Source organism: Anguilla rostrata, chromosome 2 (genome assembly GCF_018555375.3).
Source record: "Anguilla rostrata isolate EN2019 chromosome 2, ASM1855537v3, whole genome shotgun sequence".
Taxonomy (NCBI): Eukaryota; Metazoa; Chordata; class Actinopteri; order Anguilliformes; family Anguillidae; genus Anguilla; species Anguilla rostrata.
Genome location: NC_057934.1, coordinates 67,703,068 through 67,729,702, shown reverse-complemented (window position 1 = coordinate 67,729,702; position 26,635 = coordinate 67,703,068). Strand labels below are relative to the sequence as shown.

Genomic DNA, 26,635 nt, shown 5'->3' with positions numbered 1-26,635 from the left:
TTGTTCACATTGATATTTTGATTTCAGTGGGAATAGCCGAGCCCAGGGTCATGCTTTATCCCTGTAAGGTGTAAGATCACAAATGTGATAATTGTCTTTAATTGAACGTTCCAATGCTGATGACATAATCACTACTAGTAACGGAACGCAATGGAATTCTATATGACCTTGACTTAGAATTTTGACAAAACATTCCGAGAAACCTACGCTTCAAAGGCTTAAGGTGGAAGATCACAAATACGTACCTAGGATGTTCTTAACTGAACATTCTAATGCTGATGTAACAATGCTGATCATTGAAAGCAATGGGGTTCTAGAACTCGGACTCGGACTAATTAATTAATTTTCAGAAAATCTACTCTTCAAAGAGTTAATGGATCCACTATGGTTTGTTTCCTATCGAACGACCTGGCTACAGTCTAGCTTCACGGGCAAACTGATAGCCTACAGACTAGGCCGAATATGTTTATAACCAGCTGGCCTATAGTTTACTTGATAAGTTAGAAATTAATGTATAATTAACATTAGCCGACACTGATATAGGTACTATGTTTTAATGCTTTTCGAAGAATCGATTGTAATTTACAGGATTGTATCCTATTAAAAACTACGTAATTCCAATTTAACCAACTTGGTTATTAGACTAACCTATTAATTTCCACTAACAATGTTAACAAGTCGGTGAACTGATGACTATCATGGCTACACTACTCTGTAATCTACTTTTGGTGGATAGCCAAAAACCACTTCTATTGATAACTAGCAACCATTTAACAAGAAAGGACAGAAGTTACCAAAATGATAAATAATATAGCCTAGTAAATACTGCAATGCCGAGTATCTAACTTTATTTAAAAAAATCTTTGATCAGGACGACTTGTCAGTGAACAAGGTCATGGGACTGTAGATCGCAACTCAGTAAAGTCATAACGTGACAACGTCATTCAGCATTGGTCATGTAGATTATTTCTTTCTGGTCACCGAGTTTCGAAGGAAAACCGTGCGCCTGCACCGAGATCTGATACCCGTGCAGTGGGGTTGCTCCATGAACGCGGTTAGGTTGACAATTGGACGGTCCAAATTAGGGACGGAATTGGAAATACATAGCCCTGGACGCAAAATTATTAAAAATTTCTTTCTGGTCACAACTTCAGCCACTTCAACCACCGACTTTTAGCATAGGCGTAACTTCCTCTCAACAAAAAAGCTCCTCCCCTTAATTTAGAAACCCAGACACGTAGCAACAGTTGAACCAATCGAGTACTTCAAAACTGTTCCACCGACAGCGGTGCCTGGCAACACATTAGAAACGTGATGACGTCTTTGCTGGGTTATGAGTATTATGGGCTGTCTGGAATTCACCAGCTAGCCAGTGGAGAGAAAAATATCTAACGGTAGATAGAAGTAAACATGGAGCTGTCGGCTGTCGGGGAAAGGGTGTTCGCTGCCGAATCCATCATCAAACGGCGAATAAGAAGAGTATGCGAAAATCTCCACGAACTTTATTTGTTCTTGCAAACACATAGCCTATATTTACATATGAACACCAGATCACTGCTGCCTTGCTAACGAAGTGTTTTCTTTCTATTCGTGATTGCTCTCACAGGGTCGATTGGAATACCTTGTGAAATGGAAGGGTTGGTCTCCGAAGTGAGTATGCTTAGATAGCCATTCGAACATCGCTAGCCGAGGGTAGGGTAGTAGGCTACGTTTTGCTAGTTAGCTGGTGTATGCACAGCGAACACGCTTGCTAGCTATATGGTCTGTGATTAGCGAGCTTGATCACGCTTGCTCGCAGTGAATGTTAAACGTTAACAGACTGCGCTGTACGGTGAATGTAGTCTTGGTGTGTGATGCATATAATGTTTGTTAATCGCTAGCTAGCTAGCTTTTTAGTTAGCTAATAATACAGTACTCAGTCCTATGATTCCTTTGATAAGATACAGCACCTGGGAACCGGAGGAAAATATATTGGACTCCCGCCTCTTCGTCGCTTTCGAAGAGAGGTAAGCTGCCAACAGAAGGCCCGTGTAAGCATGCTAGCTACGACTAGCTAGCTGTTTCCCAGTACAGGCGTGCATTTTACTTCGCCCTGCAGCCTTACATGTGCAAAATGGATATCGTGTGTTATTGCAGAGAACGTGAGAGGGAGCTCTTTGGGCCAAAAAAGAGGGGACCCAAACCGAAGACGTTTCTTCTAAGGGTGGGTATCTAGCTAATCATTGTTGTGTATCAAGCTTACTGAAGAGGGAGTAATCGACGAAATCAGCTTTCTCGTGTTGGTCAACGTGTCAGGCATAAACAAACCTCCGTCTGTCTCCACCCACTTTGACTTATGGGGCTATTCAGTCTATCCGCAGGGGTTTCACTGTCATTAATTACAGTGCTTTTTAAGGCTTTTTAGTTTTGGAAAACAGTTGGATTTGATCACACTTGGATCATATGCAATCACTGCCGTTCTTATTTTGGAATATCTTGTGAAGTGTAACAACAAAATGTATTTTATAACTGTTACGATTGGGTGATATGACTGCTTTTAAAAACCTTGCACACAGTGTGGCATTGTGCTCTTAGCTTGTGTTTTATCATAAGCAATCTACATGCTTTTATAGTGAAGAGCAGTTAAGTAGGTTTAAGTTACATTTTTAATATTTTTTTCATTTTAATTTCAAGTATAGAGACTTGGTGTACTGGGAGTCTTTATTTTGTTGAGATGCAGTTTATTTAAAGAGGTTTCCTTTTAGATGGTACTTTTTAAACTGCAATGTAAGCCCTTGGACAGTTTTGCTCCACTTGTAAATATTTAACCCTATAAACAAAGATGAAATTTTATGCATTTACTTGGACCCTTTTTGGCCACCTTACCTCAACATTTATGTGGCGGATATATTTCAACTATATGAGTGCACATTATGTATGCCAGATATGTATGTCTAAACTGCAACATTCTGAAGACTTCACTAAGATGAGAATGTAATGGCAGTGAACCTTTACATTGAAAATTTCTGTGTTCAAAAATAAACATAAATAATAATTCTCTGACTGAACACGGTTTCAGTGTGGACACTCAGAATTTGCCAAAGGGTTTGTGATTGACTGTTGTTCAAACCTTTCAGAGACACAAATGTTGGTGAATATAGTGGCAAATTTTGTCTTGGCAGTATTGCAGATTGTATGCTGTTGTACTTGGATATTTACTCTGCTGATTTTGGCTAAAAATGGTTTGTGGTTTGAATCTGCCCGTGCTGACTTCTTTGGCGTGCCATTTATCGCCTGACACCCTTTCTCCGCCGCTGCTTTCACAGGCTCAAGCTAAAGCCAAGGCCAAGACGTACGAGTTCCGGAGCGAAGCCGCGAGGGGGATTCGGGTTTCGTTCCCCAGCCCAGAGCCGGTCGTTACCCCCAGAGCTCGGGAGGGCCTGCGGGCCGTGGTGCCCACCATTTTCCCCCCCAGCACGGTCAACAGGGGGGAGAGCGTGCGGATTCGGCCCCTGGAGCCCGCGCGGGAGCACCGGCCCGCCGCCGACAGGTTGGCCGCCGCGCCCAAGAAGAGGGGCCCGAAACCCAAGCTGCGCTTCAAAGAGGGCCTGGGCGGCGGCGGGGGCGGGGGCCCGCCCCAGGAACCCGCCAAACGGCGGTCCGAAGAGCAGGCGCACTACGGGCCGGTCAAGCTGGGCAAGCACGGCCCCCCCGAGGCGGAGAAGGCGATTAAGCTGGCGCGGAGGCACCAGGAGGAGCCCGGCTTCGGCCAGCAGAAGCCGGGGATGAGGGCCGCGCCCGGCGAGACCGTCCGCCACTACGGCCTGGACCGGAGCGTGTACTTGCACAGGGCCGCGCTGGACGCGCAGAACTGCCGGACTAAGGAGTGCCCGGCCGCCGCGTCCCCCCCGCAGCCCCGGCTGAAGCACCTGTCGAAGAACAGCGGCTACCAGCCCGACGGCCCTCCGAGGGACCAGCCCTCCCTCGTTGCCAAAATCCCTGTCTCCAGGATCCTCGGGGAGCCGGATGAGGATTCGTGGAGCCCCTGCCTGAGCAACGTGGAGAAGGTGGTGGTGACAGACGTGACCACAAACTTTTTGACGGTGACCATTAAAGAGAGCAGCACAGATCAAGGCTTCTTCAAAGACAAAAGATGATTCTTTTGATTTTTCTTTTCAGGACTTTGTTTTTTTTTAAGACTTCCTTGTCAAATTTATTTTTGCTGGAGGAGAAAAAAAAAAAAAAAAAACCATTTAACATTTCAAATGTTTCTATGTGTATACCTGTACAGGAAAAAAAAGATTATATATATATATATTAATTTGTGTGTATGTAAATGTTAGACGTGTATTTAATGTAAAGACCAAATGAAATGAAGTCCTTGGGACTGTGTATATATATATACACATATATACAGGCATATATCTTTTGTGAAGGATTGCATGTCAAACATGTTGGCTTTATGCGAATTTGTATGTGCACACAAATGCAGACATTGTATCATGATTGCCGTTCAGAAGCGGGAGTGTAATTTGTCCAAGCACGCTTTCTGCATAATACAGAAATATCACCAATTGAGGGGGAAGCATTGGGTGAGATATTGCAGATCAAACAAAAACATGCAAGACAGTTAACTTTTGTATTACTCAATGTATTATGTGATTAATTTGTATAATTAGTAAGGAAAACACTGGATTATGGAAAGTATGTTAATTATTTTAAAAAATGGCCCAGTATTCCGGTTTGGATTATATGTGATTAAACATCTATAAGATGTTTCATCATTGATCTGCATATTCATCCGTTCTATGTGATGGCATATTTGAGCTCTTAGTGTTACAGACGAAGTGAACGAGACAAAAAAAAAATGTAAACTTAACTTAAATGTAAACTTTTGCTTATACTCAAAGACGAAGTTTTTACGTTTTAACTGTTAGAAGGTTTTGTCTTTAAATAACAGCTTCCTGAGATATATTTTAAGAAGTCGTATATATCATCAAACACTTGTCTAGGAGAAAGATTAGAGGCACTTTTTTTTTTTGTTTCTTTTTATCGCTTGATGAAATGTGCTTTGGTGGTTCCGAACCCTTTAAATGCTTACAATGGGCGTCTGTATTTCACACAGCTAGTGCGGTTCTGAAACCGCAACTGACGTAAACGGCTGTAATTTTGCTTATGAGCCACGTTGTAGTAAATATTTCTGCAAATGTACTGTGAATTTAACTGTAGTGTTTTGTTCAACTTACTTTGAAGGTCTAAACAAACCGACGGTTTTCCGAGATCATGCATGGATTTCTACGCACTGCTTTTATATTTTCTAAACTCATATCCTACTGAATGGGGCATTTTGGTTCCTCTATACAGCATCACTTTCTTTGTCAATGCGTTCTATTTTGCTATGGAAAAGTGCGTTGTTGAAGAATTCGTTTAAGGACATTATTAATTTTTTATTACGGCTCCAATGATTCTTCAGGCTTTTAATAAAAAAAAGTGTTATGGAATCAGAAATGTTTGAATATTGCAAATAGCGCAGGATATTTCTGTTCATTTTATTATGTCTATAATTTTCTCCTACATTTTATAACATTCGAATGATTTCAGCTTTTCTAAAGTTGGTCTTAAAGCTCACCTTGCAATAGCTTATATAAATGTACTTTTTATGTTCTTAACAAGCCCTGTTTCTTTGAACCGTTCTAAGAAAAGGATCTCAGCTGCTGGCGTGTTTTTTATTTTTGTTTTTTATTTAATTTTTTGTTAATGCGCTTGAATAATCCGTTAGTGTGTTGATTATGGTACTAGTCGAAGTGGGTTCAATTTAATCTTCATTTCACTGGTTATATGTATGAAAATTAGCCTGAATTCGTAAATAGGATGTCGGCAACAGATGGTCGTGGCATGCTGTACCTGCGTCTTCCGGCGTACACAAATAGCTTGATTCTGAAAGACAGATTGCAAGGAAATGAAACAAATCGTTGCTAACGAGTAATAAACGCAATTGGCTCCTGCATTATATTATGTAAAGCGGAATTTGGACGGGATCCAATCAACATTAACCTTGGTTCCACGTTTTTTTTTCCTAATTCACAAAACGTAGTTTGGCGAATTAGTGGTAGCTGAACTCACCACACTACGTTTGCGTTGAATGAAAGTAGCGATTACTGTTAATTGAGAGTCAAGGACATATGTTGTGTGGCTTGTACTTAGCCGCGTCCAAAGAAACGCTGTCTTGCTCAAGACACAATTAAATTCTTGCAACAACTGACGGACGCGGTAAGGCGCCATATATATTCCAATGAGATTTTTCGGTACTCATTTAATGTCGTAATTGTAGACGAAGTCATCACTGCGGTTGCGAATATTTGGTCTCTTGCGTTCTTAATGATTGGAAAGGGTGATTTTTTCTTGTGCGGTTTGATATGACACGCATTTTAGGCCAAGGAGAAAACTAACACGTCGAAAATGCACACAATTGGATTCAAAATAAAAGGGGCAATAAGGGTTCAAATTCAAATAGCATCAACGGGGATAGTTTTATATCTTCAGCTGAGCCCGTGCGTCTTATAACGTGGGGCGAATTTAACCGTCCCATGACGACATTTTATTTGGTTTAAATAAATTAATTGGACAAAATAGTCAAGCTAAAGCACAAAAAATAGAATAATGGTTCCTGGTGTCATGCGCAAGTGGAATTATGTTTTTTATTAGATATATTATTGGATGATTTTTTTCGGGATAGACCGGCTGCCCGATCAGCTAGGTCCATTAGTTGGACCCTTCATACATTTTAAAATACATCTGAGTCTAATTTAAAATCGATCTTATTCTATACTGAATAGGTTAAAGATACCAGATTTATTTTTCAATAAAGCAACCAAACCTGCTGATGTAACGTCGTAACTTTTTTAAAGCTGAAAATATGGGGATATGTGTTGAATGGTTACAGTTCAGGGAAGACCTTTAATGACAACAGCATTCTCGTGCGGGGCCGCGCGCAATACACGCAGATCTCGGGTTGACTGACTTGACTATGTTTAATTATAACAGCTAAAACATAGCCAAATGTTGCACTGCCAATAAATGAGACAGATTTCTATCTCAACGGGACTGGCCTGCACAAAGAAGGGATGAATAAATAATGGATAGCCTATGCATTTTTTTTTAAAAAACAACCATTTGAAACGATTGGAATCGTTTAATGAACTGATTAAATGAGCACGGGCCGCTGTCAAACCTGACGTGTAGCGGTAGGCTTTAGGTGCAGAAAAGCTCCAGTGTTTATTCTCACTTTTTTCAATATTCAACTGTAACACATTTTGCAATCAACAGCCTACCTAGCCTATTGTTTGTGGTTACACAGTGACGGGTATTAGTGGCCCAGTGACAAATAAACGAACAGATTAAATCAACACGACATTGTGTTGCATGAAGAAATGTCAAATCCCCTCGTGAACCTGAACACTAATATGCGGATGAGCTAACAGCGGTTTGTTGTCTATGAAAGTTAACTTCTATGTCACCGCGCACCATGCTGTGGTATCTTTTTTTATTCTTCTGGGCTATGAATATTTGTTGGGATTTCCATGGTCTCCTCTGGGAAATGGAGAAAATCCTCAGCGGTCTGATTAATTATTTTCCTCTAGTGGAACGGTGTAATAGAAAATTCACCCCAAAAGGTTCTATATCTCAGCAACTGAGATTGTGTGTGTGCACGCGAGCGTGTGCGTATGTTGTGGAAGAAAGATTTATAATTTTATACTGTAAAATGCCGCTCATATACGCCGTGGTGGATATAATTATTTAACCACCAGGCTGCCTGAAAGAAGCTATACTGCATAAGAAGCATACCACAATATGACGAATTGTTGCTCACTGTTGGCCTTGGGTGTTCGACATTCTCCCTGTGAGGTTATTGTATAAAAACCGAAAATGACCCATATAGTACTGCAGGAATGTCTCTGGCAACATTTTATTTATTTATTTATTTATTTATTTATTTATGCATGCATGCATGCGCGAGTCTTAGTGCCGTGGTTTTACAATGAGACTACTCTTTGGCCTCTTAAAACCATATTACCTTAAAAATGTAATTTGTTCAGAAATCAAATTTCAAACGAATAGACTTTGCCTGCATTAAAGGGCTATCTATTGGTGCATGCTCGCGGCCGGCAGCACGTTTCTCGGAGTGATAATGTCTCTCGTTTTTAGTGTTTAATGTTGATTTTTAGCCATATTTCCTCAGGTACGTTTTCCAGGCCTTTATTCAGTCTCGCACTCACAACAGAGGACGCTGGCAAGACGCAAGGAAAGGGCAAGCGTCACTACGTCAGCAAACGATGCTGCGTCTCTGACTGTAAGAGAACGTTTTTGATTTCCTGACGTGGAGCTATTATCAGTGTCGCTCTCCCCATTCTACTTGCCACGTGAATTCACACAAATATTTATTGCAGTGGAGTACGCTCACCCTAAGGCGAATACCAGCAGTGCAGCCAGATGTAGTGCAAAAACTGCAGTCCACCTCACCTGAAGCACCAAAGTCAGAACCTTAAAAAAAAAAACTTGCAAACTTCAAACAATATGTCACTTGTGTTACCAGGCTGAGCAAGATATTAGATCTTTGTTATGGTTCATTCAAGGACACCTATTACAGTAACTGGTCCCTCTGCCCCTATTGGGCTCAGCGAAACAATGTGTTCCCTTTTTTTTTTTTCTCGATTGAACTGGCCATAGATGTAAAGATTTGGTCTGAGGAGCCTGTTCTTCATCTCCCGTCTCCAGGGATGCTTTGATTGAACAACTGGGAGATGTTCAAGGACTCCTGTACTGACCCAACTTACTGACATTGTCAGTACTTATATTACTTTCTGTGCAAACATGATTATTCCCCATAAAATGATAAAGGTCTATCCTAGCAACAAGCCTTTGATGTCATAGCCATTAAAGTATACCCTGAACAGAAAGGGGGCTTTAGAAGGGGGGTGTGATCTGCGATACATGTATGAGCCAGTGAAGGATATTAAACTTGATATCAGAAGTGCCAAACAAAAGTATATAATCAAGCTAGAAAGTAGACGGGCCACAAAGAACCATGGCTGAGCATATTCTTGTATTAAAATATTAGCTATTTTTGAGGGTTACAATTGTGAATGATTTTTATTTTGTTATTATGTTTATTTTTGGAGGGTAGCTTAAACTGAAAAGAATGTAGGATAGGCATATATAAGCATTATGCTTCTGCCTGTGCCTTTTCAGTCACTACCTAATACATAGATTGTTGACTTGGTTATATTGTCTAGACTGTTTATGTTTATTGTATTGTGTGTGATGACTGAATAAAAAATACTACTACTACTACTAAAATAAAACAGTATTTGCATAGACCAAGGCAGAAACAATAGTATTAACACGGATAGTTTTAGGTCAGACACCAACCTTGCCAATACTCTCAGTCAAATTTTGCCTGAGATTTGGCCAGTATGATTTAGTAGGCACATGGAGATGCTAAGTGGCGAACTCTAAGGATGCTGCACTTTTTCTTTGAATGGAGAGATGTGGGAAAAATCTCTCCTGTAACTCTAAAGGTAAAGAGCCCAGTTCCAGACAATATTGGCCTTTAGGTTACAAAACCAGTTCCTTACCCGTTATACTACAATCAGTGCCTGTGCAAGGCCAGGTCTATTCTTCTAACACTGTTCCCATCCTCCTTACAGTGAATTCCCGCTACTTGCCCACAGCTGCAGCTTTAGGCCTCCGAGATGTAGGAAGGCCTTTGTACCTGCAGCGATGGCATTGTTAGGGGCCATCTTTTCTTCTAGTGCCTTTTATCCTTATGGAAAAGCATTCTTTTTGTGTTGTGTTTTATTTATTATGTGTGCTGAATATGTATTGTCCTGCGTCGTTTATCGTTTTTAACCACTGGTTGTCGGAATTATTTCATGGCAACGTAAATTCCCCGTCGGGTACAATAAAGGTTCACCTTGTACCTTGCTTATGAAAGCAATGCGATTAGATTTCTTCCGTCCGGTTGCTGTAAGCTCATAAAAGCGATGATGTCGTTGTACAAATGAGGACTACTAATTTAATATTCATTTGTTTGGCCAGTTTTATCACACGTGCAAGCTTGTTGAATGCAATGGCAAGAATTGCCCTGCTCTGACTTTGACATTTGAATTTTAAGCTGAATAATATTCTACTTGGCTAATTTGATTATGATTTGCTAATTAAAGGTGTGGTTATAAAATCCAGGTTATATGCAGGTTTATTTTTCATATGCACCAGGTTTCAATAGTTATGAACCAGTTTATGTGGGCTACAAATTGTTTCCCATTGTTATTTAAAATTATTTACTAGGTAGATTACCAGGTCCAACACTTACGCCCAGTCAGAATTAAATGCACACAAAAATCGATTTATGTTGGGGTACAGTAATTTAGCTGTCCTGGAGTGTTATTTTTTGTTGAGAACTCACTTTTTTTGCCTGTAAGGTCAACGTGTGAAGCAAAGTCTCTCCAAACTCCACTACTGGCTGTGTATGGTAGCATAGTTTAACTCCCATTCCAGCAATTGATGCAATGATTGTGGTCCATAGATAAGTGGATATCTTGCTGCTCAGTCGCCTTTGTAGTCTGTCGCATGCAGGTCCTCACTATCAAAGGCCAGTGTGGTGCAGCTTATCCAACCAGCAGTTACACATCTGATTCTACTAATCAAACAATAGAGTCTTTGCTAAGGACCTTGATTAGTGGAATCAGGTGTGTAATTGCTTGGTTGGAATGAAAGCCTGTGCCCACACCGGCCCTTTCTGGATAAGATTGAGGACCCCTGCATTGTGCAGTTCATAACCACCCAAGCCCCAACAGATGTGCCAGAACTGTCACCTCCCCGTGGAATTACCACGTACGTGAAGAAGGGCATCTGGAGCATCCGGTGGTGTCAGTTCAGTTTAAATATGGTAGCGTACCACCAGCTTTCATCACTCACCCTGGGACTGGGTTTGTGTCGACCCCGTTTGTGTCGACTCACAAAATGTGCCAGTCCCTCCCACAAACTAACCGGTATTTTCCGAGGCTAATTATACCACTTCCGTATTCAGATGTTTTCTCTGTTTTTTCACAAATCATGGAATGCGCATTTCAGAATCTCCTTTGAAAGATTTAAAAAAAAAGTGAAAAACAAAGGACTAACTGACTATTAGCACAAGCATTTTATTAGTTCATATTTTTAAAAGCACTTATTGTGGGCTAAACATATTAAACATAATGTCTAGATATCTTGCTCCTCTCTATATTCAGCAGAGTCCCCACTTGCCCTCCTAATGGCAGCACAACAAAGTTCAGATAGGGATCTACTAGTGTCCTATACTCTTTGAAAGCATTGCCTTGAACTAATATTAAATCTATACTCTATACGTGGCTGGACAGCATCCCTGCTGAGGACACAATGGCCGACACATTTACGAATAAGGACGAAGCAGAGAGCGCCTAGACACGCTTGAATGCTTCTTATTGGCATATCCGAAATGCTTCATCTTCATCTTGTTAGCTTCAGAGTCCCTCTGTGTTGACACTGCAGAGAGGGAGAATCCGTCAATGCCAGAGCTTTCATGAGGTAATTTTGACAGCAATGCTAGCAATTTTTGGCAATGTTGTTAACTGAACCAACCTGGCTCAAATACAACGTGCTGCTCATTTATACAGCTAAGTTAAACTCACCTTGTTCCTTTACACAATACCCCATATGAAAAATTAATCTATAACATCTGGGTAACAAGCACAGCACCTTAGCCACGGCTGTTTGTTTATTTTTTTATTTATTTATCTATCTATTTTTATTTATTTTTTTATTTATGTGCCAAGCAGATACCCTTATCAAGGGTGAATTACAGCTTATATGTTTACATACTATTCATTTATTCAGCAGGACATTTCCCCTGAAAATATTTAGGTTTTATGCTTTACTGAAAGGTACAATGACAGTGCACCACCCGCATAGATACAAACACTGAACACAGAAGTGTGATGTGCAGGACCTAGAAAGTCCTGGCCACAGGGGTAGAAGCAGGGGTTTCTGGGTAAGAGAGGCAGGAAAACACAACGGGCCTGATTTACTAAGACCTTTCGCATGTGCAAAACCTTTCAGCGAATGCAAAATGAATGACACTACCAATGATTGGTGCAAAACACATACCATAACCAGTCATTGGTCACGTTATTGGTTTTGCTCGAAGTTAAAATGTTTAGGGCATGCTAATTGTCTTGGTAAATCAAGGTTCTGTGTGTTTTGGGCATCGGCTTGACAAGGAGGTATTGATTGAGAGGAAGAGGCATATCATCAGAGGGGTTTAAAAAAGAAGCAGTGGTTGGATCCATGCAGACCTGGGTCAAACACGTATTTGTTTTGGATTCAAATACTTTTCTGTCCTCTATTGATCTTGCCTGGTGTAATTGAGCCTGCCAAAATGGCCAGAAGGCAGGGGGTTGCAATTTTTTGACAGTATTTCATTGGCTCCAACACACCAGACAAGACCAGTAAAGCGCAGAAAAGTATTCGAAAACCAAAACAAATACGTATTTGACCCAGGTCCGGTTCCGTGCTACTTGTCGTCCAGACAGGCTGAAGGAGACCTTGACGGTGTAGCAGTCGTTTGGGTCACACGGGGTGGCCATAGTTCCTGTCACAGTGAGGGTAGCAGTGGGGATTGAGCCAGTGCTCCAGGTTGGTCTCACGAGCCCTCTGCTCCAGCCTCTGCATCTGCAGCATGTGCTCCTGGACGAGGGAGAGGGACAGACCAGAACAGGCGGCGGAACTTATTCAAAAAGGAGCGGGGGGGGGGGGACATGAATACGTATGTACACAAAAAGTGTTGTAAGGTGAAGCAGATCAAGCAAGTATTTTTTCAAAATGGAGGAGACAGAAATGAGAAGATGGAGGACAATAAAGAGGAGGGGAGTGTAAGATTCTGGGGGAGTCTGCAGTGTTTCCCCGTGTGGCATAATCGTACTCGTTCCTGGTTTAATGACCGAGTGAACGAACATTCGTTTTCCTGAAGGGGTTTGGCTGAAAGTTTCTGGCCCCCGAAAAACTCACCCTCATTGGCTCGTCGGTGTAATTACAGAGCGAATGAACATTCGTTTTCCTGAAGGGGATTGGCTGCAAGTTCCTGGCCCCCGAAAAACTCACCCTCATTGACTCGTCGGTGTAGCCCGCCTTTCTAGGCTGCTCCTGTCGCTTGCTTCGGAGAAGCTGCTTGGCTAGATTCTCTTTGATGATGGGAGAGGCATCTGCCAACAGGGGGAGAGTGGTGAGATTCAGCCCACTGATCTCAGACTCAAAACCTGGAGGGTCTGCTTAATTTAAGTCACTGATTGGGTAAAGAGTCTGCATACAGTGCTTCCAAGGCCTAAATTGGAAGCTGATGGTGATGGAATCACAAAAGAACAGCAGTAACTATGACCTTGGAGTTTTATACCCCTGATTTAGCCAGTGTTGTCTGCTTCACAGAGAACTAATTAATTATTATTCAAAAATAAATAAAAATAAATAAATAATTAATCCTTCCTAACAAATAGGTTTGTAAACACAGTGGTTGATTCATATACTTCTGGGGCATTTTTCTCTCTTTCTTTATTCTTTTTTTTTTTGGTTAAAAACTGTAGATTTACTTATTTAAAATTGTTTTATCTAATCTTTTGTGTATTAATCAAATGTTTGAACCCACGGCTGTTGTTCTTTTTTCTGTAGGTTTACAAACAAATCCCTTTTTTTATTTTTTTAAATGCGAGTGTGAGATGGAGAGATGGAGAGAATCCCCCCCCCCTCCCCCCCAACCCCCTTAGTGGAATTCTCTCCATCTCTGAGCAGAATGCCATTAGGGCCTGTTTTTGGTGGAGCAACAAAGTGCCCATTCATTTTCCCCTCCCTCCAGGGATGGGGGCTCTTGGAGCACGTGACCCAAAGGCCAACCTGTGACGGGGGAATGGAAATGAACCTGGCTTTGTCAACACCGCCAGGCACCCAGCAACGTGGCAAGCAGCACCGATGGTCCACTTTAAGGAGCGCTGCACACACACACACACACACACACACACACACACACACACACACACACACACGCACACACACACACACACACACACACACACACACGCACACACACACCCAGGCACACACACACACGCACATGCACAAACACACTGGGGCCCTACGCAGATCAACCAGTGTGTATTTACACATGTATGGCAAAGCTTAGAAATACCACTGTGGATTTTAACATTAACTTTGTTCATTGTAGCACAAGAATGAAGAAGGAAGCCAAACAGGTTGTGGTCATACTGAAATTAAAGTGTTTATGTAGTCACTGAGATTTGAAATCTAGACGACAGAAATATGACATAGGCTACATTTCCTTGCATACTTTTAAGATTAAGTGCATACTGTCACTGTTTGAAAAACTGAAATTGCTGGAAATGTTTTTCAATGTGATAAGCAGTATATAATCTGTACATTCTGATCAAAATAGTAAATGTTTGTGTCAAGGTATTTGTTTACATGACCTCTTTTGCAGGTGATTGTCAACTACTCAGTACAAATTGACAGTGCCTTGCACTCTCCTCAACTGCATAAAATCATACCTGACAGATGTGGAAAATTTAAAGACATTGATTATTCTGCAATGTGATTAGTCGTTAGCACAGAGGATTAAGAGTCGGTCAGTGCAGTTAAAAATTGTATTCTCTCAGCCTACCTGTTAGGACGACCAGCAAGGCCAGACACAGAAAAAACGCAGCGAACTTGTTCATTTTCGCCGTTCCTCTTCACTGCCTGCTTCTTTAACACTGAAAAGTATTTCTGTGAAAGTGAGAAGTAAGATCGGTTCTTACGTCACTCTACATTTCACACGGCTGTGAAAACATGTGGGCAACGTTTGCTCTCCGTTGCACGCTTTACGCTAGCAGGTGTTTTCAATGTAGTCTACAGTCGTGGAGTTATTTTTCATAACTGGGTCACAATGTTTTTTTCTTCCGTTTGCACGAATGACCTCATCAATACGACAGACAGCGTGAACTTTTGTGTCATCTTCCTCGGCATTAATGCCGATTTAGTTATAAGGATTGTATTGCAGGATGCAGTGTTTCTCATAACCACTAGATGGTGTGCCAGGTTCAGTTTTCGCAAAACGAGTTTAACGGATCATAGCAATTTAGCCACGTTTCGATCACTTGAATTCAAGAACTAGATTTATATGCGCAGTGAAACATAGTATCAATAAAACTAACTTGATAAAACGAACTCGAAATATTAAATAGTTTGGTGAATGATGGATTGTGAATGTGAAAACATTTTACAATAATAAGAATGTATTTGCAACCCAGTGAAATCACAATAACACAACATTTTCACAGCTTTCCACAGCCTGAAAAAGTATGTGCCAACGTGGGTGGAAACACTTGAGTTTAAAAACATGGCCAACACTTTTAAATTGTGACCATACTTGTGAAGGGCAGACTCTTTGGTCTCTTAGAACCTGGACCACTTTACAGATTGTGGTGTTCATCACAATGCACCCTGCATTAAATCGGCAGCCTGTCTACGGTGTATTCCTGCCTCTTGCCCAATGCATGATGGGATAGGCTCCAGCACCCCCCCGCGAGTCGTGACCATAGATAATGGATGGATGGATGGACATGCCATATGTATGTTCTGGTCTGGGTTTGCCCATTGCACCAAGCCTTTCGATAGGCACACCATACGTACATAGTATAGTTCACACTCTCTCTCTCTGCCCCAGCTGGTGTATTTAAATGTGTTTTATGGAGGTTAAATAGCTGTCAGTGAAAGGAAACAGGGCTTTGTTGTGATTGGGAGCCACATGCCCCCCCACCCCCCCAAATCCGGAACCATCAGTCTGTGTTATCACCCCCCCCCCCCCATCAGGGCCACTAGTATGCCTGGGGGGCTCAGGGCCTCATGAATAAATCCACAATAAATTCAGCAGCTGAACACATTCTGCTCTAGTCGCCATTGTTCTCTCTCTTTCGAATGCTCTTTAAGTGCTGTTGGCTTAGGGCAATCGACAAATAATACAGTTAATTTTATCAGCATTTCCTTGTGGATATTAATGCTAAAACTTTACTAGCTATTAAACTTCCATACTTTGGGATATACATTAGTTTTCATGGCCAGGTATCAAATATATATATATATATATATATATTAAAAACTATTTTGGTATTTGAAACTACTGTATTTCTCATCCATACTGGTGTTCATGGCTGACAGTTATATTTACAGTAACGTAAAATATATTTACATACTTCATCAAATGTTTTTCTTTTAATGATGACTCTGTATATATGACGAAATTGATTATTCTCCAGTCCTTCCACTAACCCATAGTCACTTTAAAATTATGGCTCAAATTTTTGAGCAAAAAAAGGGAAAGGACATCATAAAGAAACATACCCTTACATATATTTTCAACAAAGAGAATTTTATTTATAATTCAATAATGCATACATAAGAGCTCTGAAATGATACAGATATACAGATTAGATAAAGCACACAGCCGATTGGAAAGCAAAGAGAGGATAGGGCTTATGAAGGACCTCCCTAATGGAATGGATATATGGAACAGCTCTGACCCAAGTCATCACAAGAGTCGCCATTTTCCAAATATCACAAGGTCAAGAGAATAAACAAACAAACATCATCACCTGCAATATTACAAATGACAATGACCCAGTTTCAATACTGGGCTCTCATTTGTTGCACCCTGGTCATCTTTAAAAAGATACTCAAAAGAAAACCAAGATCAGTTTTGATTTTTAATTTGTCACCTGGAGCAAGGGTGATTAAATTCAAGCCCGTCCTGGCAATTGTTCTGTGAATTCCCTGCTTGCAACAGCTTTGAAGACACAATGAACAAACTGCAATGTTAAAGCAACTTCAGAGTTCAGTGGTTTTCCACTGGCGGTAATACACGACCTCAAACCAGCTGATACCGAGGGAAGACTCCAGGTTTCCCATATAACCCAGTCAGAGCTCCACAGAGGGGCGCGGCTCTATATCGCCAGACCCCGTTGCCGTGACAACACGCAACGTGATGAAACCGCGTCCGAAAATTCCGTGAGTAAGTCAGGAGCGGCCCAGAGACACACGAGGCCCAACGCCACGTTATCCCCGCTGTCCCGCCATAGCTTAACTTATGGAGAGGCAGGACCGGTCTGCTCACAGTCTCCAGCTGAAGAGATAGGAGTCCTGCTAGACAACAATCCGCGCACTGATCCGTGCACTTCACCAGCCTGCGAGCATAACCACTGCTTTGATGTCTCTATTACCATTCCGTCGCAAAAGATAGCCTAAAAAAATCAATGCTGAAAAAGCCTTAAGGCTGCAGAGAGAACACGTTGCTTAATATAAACGGCTTGATTTCCACTGAAAGCAGCCGCTACGAAACATCGGCTTCGCCCCGCAGCCGCGGGGATGTGTAGAGATACCACTTCGGTCAAACCGCTGATTTTTGCAGCTGAGATCATTGTGCAATTAAAGTCCAATGACAAATCATCTGTGCTGACACACGTGTTCACCAAGAAACATACCCCAGAGGAACCCGGAAACTCGACTGTCCACAATGAAACTATCCAAGGTAAGAGGAAACACAAACGAACCGAACCAAAACCTGTCCTTCTTACGTTCTGTCCTTCTTTGAAAAGCGTCAGTGATTCAGCCACAAACATGTGACCTTAAAGGCACTAAAGCGCTTCAGGCAACACTTTTACGATAAGGTCACGTGAATTGCCATTAGCTAAGGTAGTTGTAAACTACTTACGACTGAAAAGTCCATCTGCACAGCTTTGTTACATTGTTAATTCATGTTAACAACTACATTAGTTAATGCCAATTCATGTGACCTTATTGTAAAGAATGATCCAATTTCCTGCTCTTTACAGTTGTTATATTTACTCTCATCCCGGTTTTTTTTTTCAGTTAACAACGATCTCTTCACGCATGAAGACAGACTCAACGTCTTGTTATCTCGCTCCTGAACACTCGAGCATTTGCAGATCCAGCGTGGAATATTTCCACAGGATCCCAACAAAGTAATGAAATGCTCTGCTCACGTCTTGGATATTGGAATGGGCTTGTTCCACTTCACTGTGCCACAGCCTCTCAACAGCAACGTCAAAAACCGGCGCGCATAAGACAAAATTCCGATTCACTGAGATAAACAAAATGGCCGCGCTGATGATCTACACGACAACACACTGCGCTTACGTAACAGGCCCTGTTTTACAGAGGCGCTAGTATCTTCCAGCAATGGTAAAAAGCAGAAGTTCCCGCTCATTAATAGGCTGTGTATAAATCAACAACAATGTGCAAGCCACTTTAATTTTTCTATAACCACTGTACAGCTGTGCTGTAACTTTTCTCGCTCGTGAGTCTATCGGAAACTCACATACTGAGTTTACCCGAAGGACCCGTGACCAGAGAATCGACCGTTCTGATGAAACAGTAGACTATTTTAGGTCATTTGGAGCTGCGAGCAGATACTATCCGCGACACATCTGCATTTCAGCTATAAATGTACAATGGTCGGATTTGTCAAAGCCACAGACTTCTTTAGCCCATACAGAAAAATCTGCCAGCACATTTAAATGATAAATCTGCATTTTGACTTTTACAATATGATAGATTAAATCAAAACATTGTCCAGTCTATTATCTTCCTAAAGAAACCCGAAAACACAAAATGTCTACATATGCCCAGTGTAAAAGAGTACTTAGTGCTGTTCTCCTTTAAACACTGCCCCCAAATACCTTAACTACAAATAATCATAGCATAGCAAGTGATCAATAAGTGGATCAAAATTTTAACTGATTAAATGTAATGTCTCACCAATAACAATACACCAACATAGTCAACTGGGTAAAAATATTGGAGGGTCCAACATTTTTAATACAAGATTATTGAATGTAACCACAGTGCACGCAGTAGAATTTAGAATTTAGAATTTAGAATTTAGACTTTAGACTTAGAATTTAGAATTTAAAATCAGTACTCAACTCTGAGTTTTTAAAAATTCAATTGCACTATGTTCTCATTTTTTATTTTTGATACCCGTACAACACTGTGACTTCACTGGTCAATTAAATGAGCTTTAAAACCAGAAATTCAGAAGCTGAGTACAGGGTGCACTGCAATTAAACTAAAGTGGCTTCCTACATATATACTGTATAACTTATCACAATCACAGTTATCACAATAATTAATTATTACATCTTTAACATTGGTAGCAATCTAGCGATCACTTAAAATTACAGTGACTATTAATATTGATTTAAATGACTATTAATGGCTATTGTTCATTTCAACTGATTAATTCAACTGATAAGCCGTACTACTAGTTGCTATAGTGACAGTGGTTAAAGTCGAATATAAACTGTACTTATTATCTACGTATGCAAAAGGGTTTCACTGATAAACAAACGGTAAGCAGTTAGAGCTGACTTAGAAGCATGCTTCTGGAGCCATGCAAGCTCATTCAATTATCTTTTTTTTTTTTTAAACTACACTGTTCATATGAAAACAGTTTCTACGCATTTAATCATAGGACCGATACAATTGTACATTCAGTGGAATAGAGCAGAAACATGCTATGTGCCAGATACTGCAGGAGGCAGTTCTGGTCTGTATGTCATAAAATCAAATACTTTCAGAGAAGGAAAGTCCAGGGGTGAGAAAGTAAATGTCCTACCATGTGTTTCTTCAACCTATGAAGTCAGCCAGCTGATTTAATTAATTAGTTCTGCCTCCTGGCTGAAGAATTGGGCTAATTGGCAAATCCAGGTGGTTGGAACAAAACACTGGGGAGAACTTTTGCTTTCTGAACATGGATTTTCCACCTATGAATACTTTTAATTACTTCACTGCGGAGGAAGCACTGTAATCACTGTGAGAAGAAGCAGGTGGGCGGGGTGCGAGAGGTGGGGGTAGGGGGCGGGGGGGTAGTGGCGGGATAGGGGGCGGGGGGTTGCAGGAGGTGGGGTAGCAGGGGCTAGTGGGAGGTGTCGGTAGTGGGTAGGCGGGAGGTTAGGGTAGCAGGGCGCGGGCAGGAGGTGGGGGGGGGGAGACAGCTGAGCGCCAGGCACAGGGAGCGCGCTCAGTTGATCAGCTTGCAGAGCGTGATGGCCGTGTTGCTGGAGTCGATCCAGAAAGCTGGGTAGACGGTCTCGCAGAAGGGGTAGACGAAGGTGTGGAAGGGGTAGGTGCGGTCGGCCACGCTGTAGAAGGTGGCGGTGCCCTCGGCGCAGTCGAGCAGCACCCCCACGCGGCTGGAGCTGGGGTTGGCCAGCACGGTCTCGCTGCTGTTGTGCCAGGCGGACAGCTTGTCGTTTAACCACTCCACGCACCAGGACTGCGCGTTGCGGCCCAGGCAGCTGGCGGGGCCCTTGCGGTTGATACTGTTGTAGGCCAGGCCCACGCTGCAGAAGTTCTTGCTGGTCATCTTCACCTCCCAGTAGTGGCGGCCCTGGGAGAAACCCTTGGTGCATAGCACCTGCAAGCACATGGAGAAGCGGGCGGGACTATCGGGGTAAGCGGCCGGCTCTTCGGACACTGAGGCCTTGGTGAAGTTCTCGGACAGCACGATGCGCTTGTGCGCCGTCCTGTGGTCCAGCGTGAGCACGGTTCCATCTGCAACACAGCCACCGCGGGGCAGTCAGAACACACACACACAGAGCCCGGGGCATCACCATGGCAATCAACACAAAGCGAGAAACCCACTCGGATAAGGTATCAGAAAGCAGCCTCTCTGCAATGAAACACACTCTATCCCCATCTGCTGCCTGTTCCAGTCATCTCTGGTCTTTGTGCATTACCAACCAGTTTTATCTTGATGTGAGTATTGAAATGGGTTTTCCTTACGTAAGAGAAATAAGCGTTAACTCACACTTAAGAAGGTCAGTTCTTTTCGCTGGAGACATGATACTTGGAGGTGTTTCCTGTAGTGACGCTGTAGGAAGAAAGAAGGGAACTTCAGTTTACTTGGAACAATTATAGACTGGAACATAAATTTCAACACTCTCAAAACATTTTAGAGGAAACACCCAGACGTATTAAAGTTCCGTATGGGCGTGCCTGCTGAGAGTATAGCATGCAGGTAAAACCACAGCAAACAGTGACAAGACAAGGTGTGGTGAGGAGACCAGTCATAAAGAATGGGAAAAGACAAGTTCAGTGGGTAGGCAGCATTACACATTGCACAAAAGACACAACATACTTGGCAAGAGGGCCATGAATTGTGGAATCTAGATGCACAAGCTGTAGAGGGAGTCAACATTAATGCTGTTTTGTTTTCTGTTCCAGCAACTGCTCTTACAACAGTACACAGTAAAATGTCCAGTGTTAATTCAACTCTAGCAGTGTTAATTGAACACTTAACAGATAACACTTAACAGGTCCCATATTCCAGAGTGGGACCAAATGTTATCCGTTAAGAGTTGAATTAACACAGGACATTTTACAGTGTAAAATCTTTAACATCTTTAAAATCTTGCAGGTCTGTACTTCACAGTAGAACTTTGAAGATTCCTTCATTGACAGAAGTGGATAAAACTGATATTGAATTATGGATAAACTGGATAAAACTGAACACGAATTATGCCCCCTGCATTACAGAACTAAACTGTAAAAGCTGTTCTTGCTTCCAGCTTCTTGCTTTTGATGTTATAGAAGCACATGATATCTATGATTAACATCATGCTTCCCCTGTCTGGGCCTTGTATTGCTTGGACACAAGGCCACGTATCTGCAAACAAATTTGCACTGGAAGGCTGTGGGTGTATGTGAAAGGCTTCTAAATGGTGGTATTCTTCAAGACATTTACAAGCCAGTGGATGCATATTTGTAAAAAATGAAATCAAAATTATTCACTTCATGATCACCAAATTAAGTAATTACTACTGAAACATAAGAACTGAAAGTGAATCTTATTAATCAGGAAAGACTGGTGGAAATGTTTACACTCCAGTACCATGTGTGTTCCAAATGAGTATGGCTCATTCAAGGAATTATCAAATCTATTTAAGAAGCAATTCCAGCAAAAAAAAAAAAAAAACTTCTACTGTTACAGACAAAAAGTTAGGTTCCCACTGACAGAGTTTTAAATAAAGATGAGTGACTTTAAGCCAGCACACCTGGTTGGGTGCCGAGTTGTGCTCCAGCCAAATGAAATTGTCTCATTCGCTCCTTCGCCTCTTTGACAGCTGCCTCTACAGCAGGATTCGGGTGTTTCTTCGAAGTTTCTTTAAAGAAAAAAAAAAGATACAATTAATTAAATTGGACGGAGTGTATTACAGTGGGTAAGGAACTGGGCTTGTAACCGAAAGGTCGCAGGTTCGATTCCCCGGTAAGGACACTGCCGTTGTGCCCTTGAGCAAAGGTACTTAAACTGCATTGCTTCAGTATATATCCAGCTGTATAAATGGATACAATGTAAAAAATGCTGTGTAAAAAAAAGTTGTGTAAGTCGCTCTAGATAAGAGCGTCTGCTAAATGCGTGTAATGTAATGTAATGTAAAAATCTCTGTGTTTCAGAATTTGGCGTATAATTTTATTTAACGCATGATTACACTTTGTTCTGAATGTGGTTATTACAAGCGGACAACGAAAATGGAACCATAGCAGTGTTACAGGCAGAGGTTTTGTGGGTCCTTCACCGTGTGTATTAATGCATATTCCTAAGGCATGGCTTAGGTGTAGTAGTCATGACCTTAGAAGACCAGGCTGACGTCAATCATTACTTATAGTGGAACTCCGTAATCAGCTTCCTCTCAAGTTAAAAGTAGTGCTTTCCTCCAGGGAGGAGTGTGTTTCAAAGTGACAATACTCAAAGTGACAATACCATGGATTGTCTCGCAATCATTTGAAGCACATGACTGACATTTTATCCATCTAAATTTACCTTTTCAGTCACCACACCTACACCCAGTCATTTACAGGATATTCTGGAATGACAGCTGACACATCGTTCTCAGTTCCTTCAACTATGTAAAAAATCCATTGATATTTTTTTTCTTGAACAGTGATGTCATATTATTCTACATTCAGGATTCCATGTGCTGGTAGACCGTACCACCATAAAACATACAGGTCATACTGGCCACAAACAGTTACGCAAATATCTCATCAGCCAATCACGTGGCAGCAACTCAATGCATTTAGGCATGTAGACATGGTCGACGATCTGCTGAAGTTCAAACCAAGCATCAGAATGTGGAAGAAAGGTGATTTAAGTGACTTTGAACATGGCATGGTTGTTGGTGCCAGACCGGCTGGTTTGAGTATTTCAGCAACTGTTGATCTACTGGGATTTTCATGCACAACCATCTCTAGGGTTTACAGAGAATAGTCCGAAAAAGAGAAAAAAGAGAGGTTTGAGCTGATAGAAAAGCAACAGTAACTCAAATAACCACTCGTTACAACCGAGGTATGCAGAAGAGCATCTCTGAACGCACACCACGTCAAACATTGAAGCAAATGGGCTACAGCAGCAGAAGACCACACCGGGTGCCACTCCTGTCACCTAATGAAGTGGCCGGTGAGTGTATATAAATAAATATATGCATATACATATATCCCTTTTTAGGTATTATTAAATAGCGTTCAAGGTGCTTCAACTGCAAAAGTTCACATATTAATGACAAAGCTGTGTGCATAAATCTCTGCTTCAGTGGTTCAGAGTAGAAATGAAGGTATCTTACTGTCTTCTTTAGATGAGTCCTGGTCAGGTTTCTTGGCTGAAATTGAGACAAAATATGTCACTATCTTCAGGAGTATGCAGACTATGACAATGGATCTGTCTTCCTGAGCAGGTGCCACATGTATACAGAAACACATACTAAAATTTATCCTTGAAATCACATTACACTGACATGCCGTTACACATTCATAAATGTATCTGCGGGACTGATCAAAATCTAAAAATGTAATAACCAGTCTAAAGCCACAAACTGGAATTCAGAAACTTAGAAATCAGGGCTTACTTTGCCTCTTCTTCTTTGGTTCCGTCTTTGTTGCAGGAGGGGGTCCAGGATTTACAGGATTAATTAGTCCTTATAAAGGAAATATAAACGATGCCCAGTAACAAATTAATGAATATGACCATGAAAACATAATACTTTCTTATCCACAAAAACGTGGAGTAAGCGAACACGCCTAGCAAAATCTGTAATGCTCAGCTCAAAAATATCTTACAAGAGATATAATAAATTAAATTACATGACATTTATTTGACAGACGCTTTTGTCCAAAGCGACGTACAGTAAGTGCGTACCAAAGGTCCTCAGAACAACTACAAAACACAGGTCCTACAAGGTACAATACTCATTTTGTAGCAGTTATACTGCTACAAACATCCACATGTGGTATTTTACTTTTGAGGGCTCTTGGAAGTTTAAATTTACCAAGAAACCTGTATCAAAGCTTTCTCTACTGGATCAAGTCAATGCGTACACATTCATACATGTTCACCTGCGAAAAGTGGATTTGGCAATAGTGGTGGAGTAGGCATGTTGTCAGCTAGGGAAAAAATCAAAATTTATCTGTGAGTGCAATGGCTCTCTACAGTTAGCAGAAGAGGTACTACTCAGAATCACGCAGAATTTCAGTGTAGTCCCCCACACCCAGAATTACATAAGAAGTATTGAAGTTCCATTCGTGACGTAGTGATTCAACTGGTTCTGAAGGATTGCAGTGGTTTAAATACAACTAGGAACTGAACTTTTCAAATCATTTAGCCATTTGTGGTCTTGCTAAACCAATTTGGCAACGCCCTCCAATTGTGAGACACTGTCTTTTAGAAAGCCATAAAACATGCCTGAGTGCAATCCTCAAAGACCCAACCCCAGCACAAGTCATCCCGATTGAACATTGATTTGGTCCCATTTGATTTTCATTTCAATACTAAAACTCACCATTGACAGGTATGCTCCTCCAAATCTCTGCAGGAAGTTAAAACATTGTAATGGATGGTAAAATGGACTGCATTCATATAGCGCTTTACAACTGATGCCTCTCATTCACCAGAGCAGTTAGGGGTTAGGTGTCCTGCTCAGGGACACTTCAACACGCCCGGGGGGGGGGGGGGATCGAACCGGCAACCCTGCGACTGCCAGACAACCGCTCTCACCTCCTGAGCTATGTCGCCCCGTCATTGTGACTAGCCACGGGGGGCTAAAGCCCAATACTCTTCCAAAACAAGCAAAGAAGCCTAGCAGTGTAAACAATGCTCTATACATGTCCTCACACATTAGGCAAATAAACCAACCGACAACCCGCAAACGTGACACAAACACACTAATAGTTGATAATAATATATTCTACATACTTTCCCACAAACCAATTAAGTAACCACTACTTTATTCTAATGTCCTGGCATTGGTGCCCTTGTTGTAATGGCAGTTGGGAGCTTTCAGACCCCTCTCGCAGGAGTTACGAGGTCGTGAAATCAAGAATGTTTGATTGCCAATTGCTTATTTTACCTCCTTGCATCCTTTCCTCGCTTCCTTAGCTCCACCCAACGATGGACGCAAGGAAAAGACTCAAGGAAAGGAGGCGACAGAGGCATCAAGACAACATTTATTAGGCAAATGTAATGTCTTTGTTCAGTCAGGCGTCAGTTTGAAAACACGCCAATTACAGATGTGGCAGATAAGGAGAGGGGGATCCACAGGTCGATCACCACATCATGCGTTTCAAAAAAAAAGAAGAAACTTCTGCAAAGTATGCACTTGTGTTTCCTTGATCAAGCATCCTTGGGGAACCTGCTAGCTACTTGCTCCTTTCTCCTTCAAGAACCATCTAACGGGTTGGAATGTCCCATGAAGACGGCGAACCTCCATCAATTCACAGGTCAGTCGAGGACCGAGGAGACAAGGACGGATAAACCGAGTGACTGGAAAGAGCCCATGGATCCCTGCCCTGTGAACCCTCTCTACCAATTGGCAATGCTACTACCAAGCAGCCCTGCAGGGCTAACAGCCGCAGCTGGCACAGGCATGGTTGGGACTCGAACCCGGGTCATGGGGCTCCTCCATGCACTGAAATGAAACTGGTACCATAACCTGATGAGCCATCCAGCGAACAGTAAGTGTGGAAATTTACCGGAAATTTTAAACCCTCACTAAGGGAGAGGTATTGTCCGACTACCAAATTATAACTGAACAAAACAAAGGAAAGAACTGACCTTGCCATTTCAAAACTCTAATGCTATGAGTGTCCAGCTGTAATACTGAACACCAGGATGGAATGGAGATATTCTAATGCTCAATATTTTGTTCGGTACATCTACTCCTGGATTGCCTTTGGTTACCTGCTGTCCAAAGACATGCCAACATTTCTGTATTTTTCTTCTCAATTCATAAATTTACCAACACACACCAGCAGCTTGCTTGTGATAACCATGGCGATAGGCTGGGCTTGGGATTGGTTTGGGATTGGCTTGGGTCCTAATGACAATATAACATACGCACACACACATGCACGGACTCTCACACATGCGTGCGCACGCACACACACGCTCTCTCACTCTCTCTCTCATAAACAAACACACACACACACGTGTTGTGCGAGCACACACGCGTACATGAACAGACACACACGC

At 41.8% G+C, this 26,635-nt stretch overlaps 3 protein-coding genes across 24 annotated transcripts in view; 1 reads left to right on the top strand and 2 right to left on the bottom strand.

Moving 5' to 3' along the window:
* The first annotated feature begins 1,320 nt into the window (after positions 1 to 1,320).
* Positions 1,321 to 5,190, top strand: cbx8b (chromobox homolog 8b). The gene is made up of 5 exons (XM_064324244.1): positions 1,321 to 1,479; positions 1,607 to 1,650; positions 1,941 to 2,006; positions 2,137 to 2,203; positions 3,306 to 5,190. Exons 1-5 carry the CDS (start codon positions 1,411 to 1,413, stop codon positions 4,134 to 4,136), a joined length of 1,077 nt encoding a protein of 358 aa, XP_064180314.1. The 5' UTR covers positions 1,321 to 1,410; the 3' UTR covers positions 4,137 to 5,190.
* A 7,382-nt stretch (positions 5,191 to 12,572) lies between these two features.
* c2h17orf67 (chromosome 2 C17orf67 homolog) lies at positions 12,573 to 14,875 on the bottom strand. The gene is made up of 3 exons (XM_064324242.1): positions 14,720 to 14,875; positions 13,156 to 13,256; positions 12,573 to 12,741 (listed from the first exon to the last, which is right to left on the bottom strand). Exons 1-3 carry the CDS (start codon positions 14,772 to 14,774, stop codon positions 12,625 to 12,627), a joined length of 273 nt encoding a protein of 90 aa, XP_064180312.1. The 5' UTR covers positions 14,775 to 14,875; the 3' UTR covers positions 12,573 to 12,624.
* A 1,571-nt stretch (positions 14,876 to 16,446) lies between these two features.
* The window catches only part of trim25 (tripartite motif containing 25), a 54,400-nt gene continuing 44,211 nt past the window's right edge, over positions 16,447 to 26,635 (bottom strand). For 8 of the 22 annotated variants that reach the window (XM_064324222.1, XM_064324213.1, XM_064324214.1 and 5 more), the window contains 4 exons: positions 23,736 to 23,771; positions 22,170 to 22,277; positions 20,924 to 20,986; positions 16,447 to 20,667 (listed from right to left, as the gene is read on the bottom strand). In XM_064324222.1, coding sequence (XP_064180292.1) covers positions 20,135 to 20,667; positions 20,924 to 20,986; positions 22,170 to 22,277; positions 23,736 to 23,771 — 740 coding nt within the window. In that variant the 3' untranslated portion in view covers positions 16,447 to 20,134. Of the gene's footprint in view, positions 20,668 to 20,923; positions 20,987 to 22,169; positions 22,278 to 23,735; positions 23,772 to 24,017; positions 24,087 to 24,504; positions 24,553 to 24,947; positions 24,975 to 26,635 lie in introns of all 22 variants that reach the window. The other 14 variants (XM_064324231.1, XM_064324225.1, XM_064324234.1 and 11 more) reach the window with 6 other exon arrangements.

Excerpts from the sequence above, each read along its gene's own strand:
- cbx8b (XM_064324244.1), top strand. The coding sequence starts at position 1,411 with ATGGAGCTGTCGGCTGTCGGGGAAAGGGTGTTCGCTGCCGAATCCATC. Across the intron at positions 1,480-1,606 it reads TCAAACGGCGAATAAGAAGA|GGTCGATTGGAATACCTTGT; the intron begins GTATGCGAAAAT and ends TTGCTCTCACAG. Across the intron at positions 2,204-3,305 it reads CGAAGACGTTTCTTCTAAGG|GCTCAAGCTAAAGCCAAGGC; the intron begins GTGGGTATCTAG and ends CTGCTTTCACAG.
- c2h17orf67 (XM_064324242.1), bottom strand. The coding sequence starts at position 14,774 with ATGAACAAGTTCGCTGCGTTTTTTCTGTGTCTGGCCTTGCTGGTCGTC. Across the intron at positions 13,257-14,719 it reads CTTGCTGGTCGTCCTAACAG|ATGCCTCTCCCATCATCAAA; the intron begins GTAGGCTGAGAG and ends CCCTGTTGGCAG. Across the intron at positions 12,742-13,155 it reads ACACCGACGAGTCAATGAGG|GAGCACATGCTGCAGATGCA; the intron begins GTGAGTTTTTCG and ends TCCCTCGTCCAG.